We start from the raw sequence: 8,887 nt of genomic DNA on the forward strand, positions 1-8,887 counted from the left end.
CAGCTCAAAATTCCTTTAAAAATGGAAAACGATGTCTACAAACAGATGTGATGGGTGTTGAGCCATGAATATTCTTATAATAATTAATTAATAATGACTGAGAATTGAGAATGACTGGAGCAATTGTTTTATGATTTTTTTTTGTCTGATTGTAGGTTATGACATTGCACATATGAAATAGTTTAGGACTGGTCGTGCCTGCTGCGTTTCATGTAATAAATTAAGGTTTAATGGTAGATCCGCTCATCTTCTTGTACGCTTGATTCATACACTAAGTGAATTTACTATTCATATTTATTATTATTATTATTCATAAATAAATAGATCAATGTATAGACGGAAGTCGTCAAAATGTGACCAGAAATGAAATATACATCTCTGTTCACAAACAGTCGGTCAGTCACGTAATAGTAAAACACATCCCAAGCATAATACCAGAATGATTCCGTTTCTAATAGTAGATGACTGCCGCCATTGATCACCACCTCAAGCTTTTCTTTGGACTTTTGTGCATGACATGACAGCACGCTTTATCGTGGCTCGCACCCCATTTCTTCAACCTTTTCGTTCCACATCTTCAAGTTTTATTTTCCATCACTTGAATCTTGTAAACATAAACATTTTTTTTTGTTTTTTTTTCGCAAAATATCAATTTTTGTTTTCACAGATCAAAGTGAAGGTATTTTCTCCTACAAAGAAACAATTTTTTTTATTTGATAGAAAAATAAAATATTCTCCACTCTATGAGCAAGGTGACATCATGCACATGCTGTTGCTATCTTACCTGTAAGAATCCTGTTTTGTTTGTGAAAATCTCGTCGTCCAATGATACGTACTGCCATAAATGGGTGGAAAGAAAGGAACGTTATTGTCCTAGGATATGTAAATCCGACAAAAGAAAAGAAATTATTGTGATATAAAGATCTTGATTATCAATTATTTCAATAATAAAATTTACATGATCAATTTTAAAAAACAATTAATTATTGATATATATTAATATAGTATTTCTTTTACTTTTCCTTTTTCTTTAAAGAACATTAAATAAAAAAATATCTTGGAGGCAGAAAAATCTCGTACAGTACAAACAAGGAGAAAATCCTCCCTCCCTAGTTCACTCTCTCCATTTCCTTCCCTCTCTGTCTCTCTCTAAATAAGCTATCTTACCGTTAACACTGTTCTAATCGTACAAGTAAAACCACAGACAAACAGCTCTCCTTCTGCTGCTGCTGGTGGTCTGGTAAATAAAAATGGCAGGGAATGATTGGATAAACAGCTATCTTGAAGCAATTCTTGATGTTGGTCCTGGCCTAGATGACAAAAAATCTTCTCTTTTGCTTAGAGAAAGAGGCAGGTTTAGCCCAACTCGTTATTTTGTTGAAGAAGTTGTTTCTGGATTTGATGAGACCGATCTTTATCGCTCCTGGGTTCGAGTATGTTTGTATTATGTTTCTTTGTGTTTTTGTTGGTGTTTTTTTTTGCATGCATGAGTGTGATTCTGGTTGTGTTTTCTGTGTACTGTTCGGTATAGGCTCAGGCGACGAGGAGTCCTCAAGAGAGGAATACGAGGTTGGAGAATATGTGCTGGAGGATTTGGAACTTGGCTCGGCAAAAGAAACAGGTTGATTCTGTTGTTGCTTAGTGTTTTTTTAGATTAGTTTAATGGCCCTTTTAGTTGTTTTCTTGATTTTGGTTTAAGATTTGATAGTTGATGTTTCTTTTTGGAAATGTAAGTGGGTGTAGCTTATTGGAAGCTTAGACGATGTGTTTGTGTTGATTTGAGTGTTGACTGGAATTTTTTAATGTTTGAAAGTTGTGAGAACTTGATTGGATGGAGATTTTTGGAGGGGCTGGGGGGGTGTGGGGATCTGGTTATTGTTCTTAAATGGGATTAATCTTGAATTCTTTGTTTGATCACAAGTTATTGTTAGTTAATTTGGTTTGGCTTTGTCTATTTGCGATAGCAACACGTGGCAGAAGACCTTTTTGGAGACGATGATCATATGGTAACGTGTATGTTCTCATTCCAAAAAATTGTCACTACCTATGTGGTTAGCTTTCGAGAAATGATTTTGTTGAGATATGGTAGAAATGTGCAAAGTGTAAACTCTTTGGTAATAAATTTTCTTGTGGATAGTTGACAGTTGCCGAAATAGATTATTGTAGCTGTTTACTTGATTTCATTACAATTTGATATTTGGCAGTGGAAATGGTAGTGGGCGTGGCTTGCAAGCTTGAGTTAAGTGGAATTTCTTATGTTGGAAAGTTGTGAACTTGATTGGATGGATATTTTTGGAGGGGATGAGAGCGTGTGGGGTTGACTATTTTTCTTAAATTGGATTAATCTTGAATTGGTTGTTCGATCACAAGTCAGTGTTAGTTAATGGGTAGGTTTTGTATTTTCACTCGGAAGACACATTTGGCACAGGACATTGTGGAGAAGATGATCAATCACATGGTAATTTGTATGCTCTTGTTCCCCAAAAAAAAAAAATTGTCACATGTGATGCGGTTAGCTTTCAAGAAATGATTTTCTCGAGATATAGTTTAATATTTAAAGTGTTAACTCCTGGTAATAAATTCTCTTGTTGATACTTGAAATGTGCTGAAATAGATTATTTTTTGGCCATTCTTTTTCCTTTTTAAGAAGTGTGAGGGGGTAATTGTCTGAATGGATAGTGTTTAACATCTAACTGTCTAGATTTTCAATGAACAATACACTACTTTTCTTTTTTCTTTGGATTTTTTAAATTCTCAATGCATAGGAGAACATGCCATATTCTGGCTTGAGGTTCATTTTGTTTTGAGCTGAATGATTGACTATAGTATTTTGTGTCGTAGCTTGAGGGAGATCTGGCCCAAAGAAATGCTAAACGTCGTCTTGAACGTGAAAGAGGACGCAGAGAAGCAGTGGCTGATATGTCTGAAGACTTATCAGAGGGAGAGAAAGGAGATACAGTTGGAGATCTATCAGCCCACGGTGATAGCGTCCGGGGCAGACTGCCTAGAATCAATTCTGTTGATGCAATGGAGGCTTGGGTTAATCAGCAGAAAGGAAAAAAACTATACATTATATTAATAAGGCATGGACTAAACTTTAGTTCTCTATCACACTTGAATTTGCTTGTGAAGAGGACTGTTAAGGAATTTAGCCGGTGTAGAATTGTTTATTACAATATAATGAATGGAGTTTTACATTTCCCTAGCTGCTGAAGAGAAATTGATAGGATATTGTATTTGTGCAGATCATGACACTAGTATTTACTGCATGATTAATGTGCATGCTGATCATTTAACATATTTAACAAGTAGTATTCGTGCAGCCTTCATGGTCTATTACGAGGTGATAACATGGAGCTTGGCCGCGATTCTGATACTGGTGGTCAGGTAATATTTTTGTGAAAGTTTTTGTCTGGATTGGCCATATGTGGCTCTCACTCACATTTATTGGTTATAGGATAGCTTCATAGCTGCAGGAATAGATAACCAATGATCTTTGATTTTTTTTCTATTAGGTTAAATATGTAGTGGAACTTGCAAGGGCTTTGGCCTCAATGCCAGGAGTGTATCGAGTTGATTTGTTAACTAGACAAGTATCAGCTCCGGATGTAGATTGGAGCTATGGTGAACCCACAGAGATGTTGAATATAAGAAATGAAGATTTCTTGGATGAGATGGGAGAGAGCAGCGGCGCTTATATTGTCCGCATACCTTTTGGACCGAAGGATAAATATATACCGAAGGAACTTCTGTGGCCTCACATCCCTGAGTTTGTAGATGGCGCACTTAACCACATAATTCGGATGTCCAAAAGCCTAGGAGAGCAAATTGGTGGGGGGAAGCCAGTCTGGCCTGTTGCCATCCATGGGCACTATGCTGATGCAGGCGATTCTGCTGCTCTTCTATCTGGTGCTTTAAATGTCCCCATGCTTTTTACTGGTCACTCACTTGGTCGGGATAAATTAGAGCAGCTACTTAAACAAGGCCGTCTCTCGAGGGACGAGATCAACTCAACATACAAGATAATGCGTCGGATAGAGGCAGAGGAGTTATCACTTGATGTTTCAGAGATAGTCATAACTAGCACTAGACAAGAGATAGAGGAGCAATGGCGCTTGTATGATGGTTTTGATCCTATACTTGAGCGTAAACTGCGAGCAAGAATCAGGCGTAACGTGAGTTGTTACGGAAGGTTCATGCCCCGCATGGCTGTAAGTACATCTTTTTTTCCTGGTTGGGGTTTCATTAAAGTTCCTTGCTTCTCAGTAGCAATTACAGTACCAGAAACCAAGTAAGCTTGCTCTGCCCTAGTGCCTGGCTCATGAATCTCCGCTAGGTCAGGGTGGTTTTAATGAGATTCACACTCCAGATCAATTGAATATGTAGGTTTATTAATCTACATCTTAAACAATGATGCTAGTGGTTGTATATGTCAACTTGGGACACTGAAAGTTTGATGTGTTGCCCATTAAACATAATGCAGCATGGCACTAAGCACGAGATTTTGAATAGTGTTTAGTTTTCTAAGTTTTTCCAAGGGACATGGTTGGGAATCACTGCTGGAACATGTGGTAGGATGCACCCAATCTTTGCTAAATGTTCATGTTTCCTGTTCTTGTCCTGTTCCAGGAGGCACCATAACAAAAAAAAATTCTAGTGAAGGGAACATGCTTTAATAACTTGCTGTGCTCTGCAGATAATTCCTCCTGGAATGGAGTTTCATCACATTGTTCCCCAGGATGGTGATATGGATGGCGAAATAGAAGGAAATGAAGACCATCCCTCTTCTCATCCATCGATATGGATAGAGGTTTTAATTTTTGGTTATGGATGGACAGTATGTTTAATTTTACCCTTTTCTACGCTCTTGTAATTGGAAAATTGATTTTAGTTCGACACTTGCTATGCTGCAGATCATGCGCTTCTTTACCAATTCTCACAAGCCTATGATACTTGCCCTTGCAAGACCAGATCCCAAAAAGAACATCACAACTTTGGTCAAAGCATTTGGAGAATGTCGGCCATTGAGAGAGCTTGCTAACCTTGTATGTTAAGTTTCCTAAGAAGACTTGTTTGGTGCAAACATGTTCTCCATTGCTGCTTAGTTGAATTTACTTTCTGTTGAGGTCATTCTATCTTTTTTATTCCCTCTGCACTTCACTTTACAGACTCTAATTATGGGCAATCGAGATGGAATTGATGAAATGTCCAGCACAAGTGCTTCTGTCCTTCTTTCTGTGCTTAAGCTTATTGACAAGTATGATCTGTATGGGCAAGTCGCATACCCTAAACATCACAAGCAGTCTGATGTTCCTGACATTTATCGACTAGCAGCAAAGACAAAGGTATGCCTTGGATTTTACCAGATTAAAATAAAAAATGACTTGATCACCTGAGCTCGAGATGAAAAAATCATAAAATAGGTGATAATCCACTCCATTATCTAGCATTCAGCTTACTCTGGCCTTTCCTCATATCTTCTTTTCTTTTGATCCTTTTAGACTTCTCCATGAGTGACCTGTGTTCTGCATTTTACAACTGTCTCTTAACAAACTGAGATTTCATGTAGAAGAATGGAATTATGCTTTGGTGTTTTATGTTGCAAAATGATCTACTGATGGCTCTCCTAGCAACACCTTATAGTTATCTAGTTTAGTGCAACTGTATAATTGACTCAACATGCAATTATGATTAACAGAAATTTTATGATGCTAGTCTAAATCTCAGTAAAGCATACCAAGCATCTTCATGAGTGTCCCATGTTTTGCAGTTTTCATGAACTGCCGAGACTTAATTTACAGTAGTGCAATTTTTCTCCGGTGTTTGACATTATAAATAACTGGATGGGGGCTCTCCTAATAACATCTAATTCTTAGCTAGTGTAGTACGATTTATAATTGATTATCCATCCAAATATGATTAACAAAACTTTTACGATGCTAATCTAAATTTCTGTAAAGTGTATCGAGCATCTTAGTTTCATGTGGTTTGTCTGGTATACCTGTGAGGTTGGGTATCTTATCATGCTCGTTTGGTGTTTGGTTGCTGTATTTTGGTCCATTATCAAATGTAATTTCCAATATCTATCATACTTCAGCTGCATGACATAGGCGGGTTCCTCTGTTCCTCAATTTCTGTTTCCAAATACAAATAGAGGTCGGTATATGTTGTTAGATATGTAAAAACTGTCTGGAAATTTGTGCAGGGTGTTTTCATCAATCCGGCTTTCATTGAGCCATTTGGACTTACTTTAATTGAGGTGCCTCTTCTTGATCTGATGAAGTGTTTTTCTTGATGATTATTTATTATTTATTATTTAAGACCGAGTATTTTTGCTGAGCAGGCAGCAGCTCATGGATTGCCTATGGTTGCCACCAAAAATGGAGGCCCAGTAGACATACACCGGGTATGCATGCTCATAAAGAAAAACAAAGATATCACTTTGCTCGTGTGTGAATGAGCATGTGTGCATAAATCTTCCAGTATTGATTGTAAACATTTCCTCAGGTACTTGACAATGGTCTCCTTGTTGATCCTCATGATCAGCAGTCCATTGCTGATGCTCTTCTAAAGCTTGTTGCTGAAAAGCATCTTTGGGCAAAATGCCGTCAGAATGGTTTGAAGAACATTCACCATTTTTCATGGCCAGAGCATTGCAAGGCTTATCTTTCCAAAATAGCCGGTTGCAAACCAAGGCATCCACAATGGCAAAAAAGTGATGATGGAGCTGATACTTCCGACACAGATTCTCCTGGTGATTCCTTGAGAGATATACAGGATTTATCTTTGAACTTAAGGTTCTCATTGGATGGGGAAAAGACTGGAGGTAGTGGAAATGATAGTTCTCTAGGATCTGAAGGAAATGCTGCTGATAAGAAGAGTAAAATAGAGAATGCTGTATTGGCATGGTCCAAGGGTGTTGTAAAGGACACACGAAAGGCTGTTGACCATAACAGCAGTTCTGGTAAGTTTCCATCATTGAGAAGGAGGAAACAAATCTTTGTTGTTGCAGTGGACTTTGATAATTTTGCCAGTCTTGCTGAAGCCACCAGAAAAATTTTTGAGGCTGTTGAAAAGGAACGGGTGGAAGGTTCTATAGGGTTTATATTGTCAACGTCCTTGGCCATATCTGAGATATGCTCCTTTCTGGCCTCAGGGGGGTTTAGCCCCAGTGATTTTGATGCTTTTATTTGCAACAGTGGTAGTGACCTCTACTATTCAACTCCCAATCCAGAGGATGGTCCCTTTGTCATTGACTTTTATTATCACTCACACATTGAATACCGTTGGGGTGGAGAAGGGCTGAGGAAGACTCTGTTTCGCTGGTCATCTTCAGTTATTGATAAGAAGGCTGAGGATGCGGAACGGATTGTATCTTCAGCCGAACAACTTTCGACTGACTATTGTTATGCTTTTACAGTGAAAAAGCCAGGATCGGTACTTTTCTTCTCTACAGTGACTTCTTACTGTTTGGAATTAAGGGTGAATTTATTTGTTTAGACTTTGTTTCGTAGGCGCCTGGATTATTTTTACATTAAGAATTGCAGTACAATGGTAAATACATGCATTGAGTTATATCCATGTCTTTTGCAGGTTCCACCAGTTAAGGAGCTCCAAAAGGTTCTGAGAATTCAGGCTCTCCGTTGCCATGCTATTTATTGCCAAAATGGGACCAGGATAAATGTAATTCCAGTATTGGCTTCCCGTTCCCAAGCCCTCAGGTAAGGTTTTTTGTGAATATATGTTTTACATAATATTGATTTTCATTTGAAGTATGAAGAAACTGCATATAGCAATTTGGATGGTAAATGAACCTTAGGCACACAGAAAAAGCAATGTAGCCCAAAAATTGGGAGCTGCTGTTGAGAATTTATATAACCATTTTTATAATGCATTTGAGGTTTTGTTTCTTTCTTGCTTTGCATGCCTGATTGAACTTCGAACTCAAAATCTTTTCTTTTCCTCTTCATGATAATTTTTGAAATTTTATGACTCGAAATTATACTTCAGGTACCTATATGTTCGATGGGGAGTGGAATTGGCAAGTATGGTCGTTTTTGTTGGAGAATGTGGTGACACAGATTATGAAGGATTGCTTGGTGGGCTGCACAAAAGTGTAATATTGAAAGGAGTCTGTAGCAGTGCAAGCAGCCAATTCCATGCGAACCGAAGCTACCCTCTCTCAGACATCATGCCATTAGAGAGCCCAAATGTTGTTCAAGCAGCCGAAGAAAGCTCTGCTATCAGGAGTTCCTTGGAACAATTAGGATGTCTCAAGAGTTAAAAGTGTCATTCTTCTTGGTTCAAACTTGTTCAAGAGCTTTGGTATGTGGCTCCTATCACAAGTCTTTGCCTGGTTGCTCTCATGGCAAGCAACTCATAAGCGTTCTCATGATTTTGAATGCTTTAGAAGCTTGTTTGTGGGTTTCAATCAGCTTGGTCGTTTCCAATTTGTTAATTCCCTTGTAAAGTCAAACCTATGCTGCTCCTATTATATCCCGAGTTTCAATAGAAGAACACAGTCGCATGTACCTTTGGCCTGGTCTCTACAGAACCAGCGGACGCCAGTATATATTATCTCAAAAGCTAATACATATACTTCTCTGCCAGTGCCCTTCATAAAAGTGCAGTCTTGTCTTAAATGGGAGTATAACAGTATACTGTTTCCTGCTTTTGTTGTCATGATATCCAGCCAGTTTTTCCAATCGATGGTGAAAGGAGCTTTTGTTACGAAGGAAAAATTGGATGACAATTCTGGAATTGGTACAGTAGCTAAGAATTGGAAAGCTAGACAACACAATGAATAGAGAAAGAGATTTGCTGATATTTGTGTATTAAACAGTAGATTTGCCGAAGCATGCTGATGGATCATAGAGAGATTCCTCTG

The 8,887-nt window shown here is 38.2% G+C and overlaps 1 protein-coding gene across 1 annotated transcript; it reads left to right on the forward strand.

The window, feature by feature from the left end:
- Window positions 1-1,062: 1,062 nt before the first annotated feature.
- On the forward strand, window positions 1,063-8,642 carry LOC18111090 (probable sucrose-phosphate synthase 1). The gene is made up of 13 exons (XM_024589884.2): window positions 1,063-1,433; window positions 1,532-1,621; window positions 2,842-3,083; window positions 3,324-3,387; window positions 3,516-4,211; window positions 4,697-4,810; window positions 4,914-5,045; window positions 5,169-5,345; window positions 6,206-6,259; window positions 6,344-6,406; window positions 6,508-7,437; window positions 7,594-7,721; window positions 8,011-8,642. The coding sequence occupies exons 1-13, from the start codon at window positions 1,251-1,253 to the stop codon at window positions 8,282-8,284; spliced, it is 3,147 nt and encodes a 1,048-aa protein (XP_024445652.2). The 5' UTR covers window positions 1,063-1,250; the 3' UTR covers window positions 8,285-8,642.
- Window positions 8,643-8,887: the final 245 nt, after the last annotated feature.

Source organism: Populus trichocarpa, chromosome 18 (assembly GCF_000002775.5).
Source record: "Populus trichocarpa isolate Nisqually-1 chromosome 18, P.trichocarpa_v4.1, whole genome shotgun sequence".
NCBI classification, from domain to species: Eukaryota; Viridiplantae; Streptophyta; class Magnoliopsida; order Malpighiales; family Salicaceae; genus Populus; species Populus trichocarpa.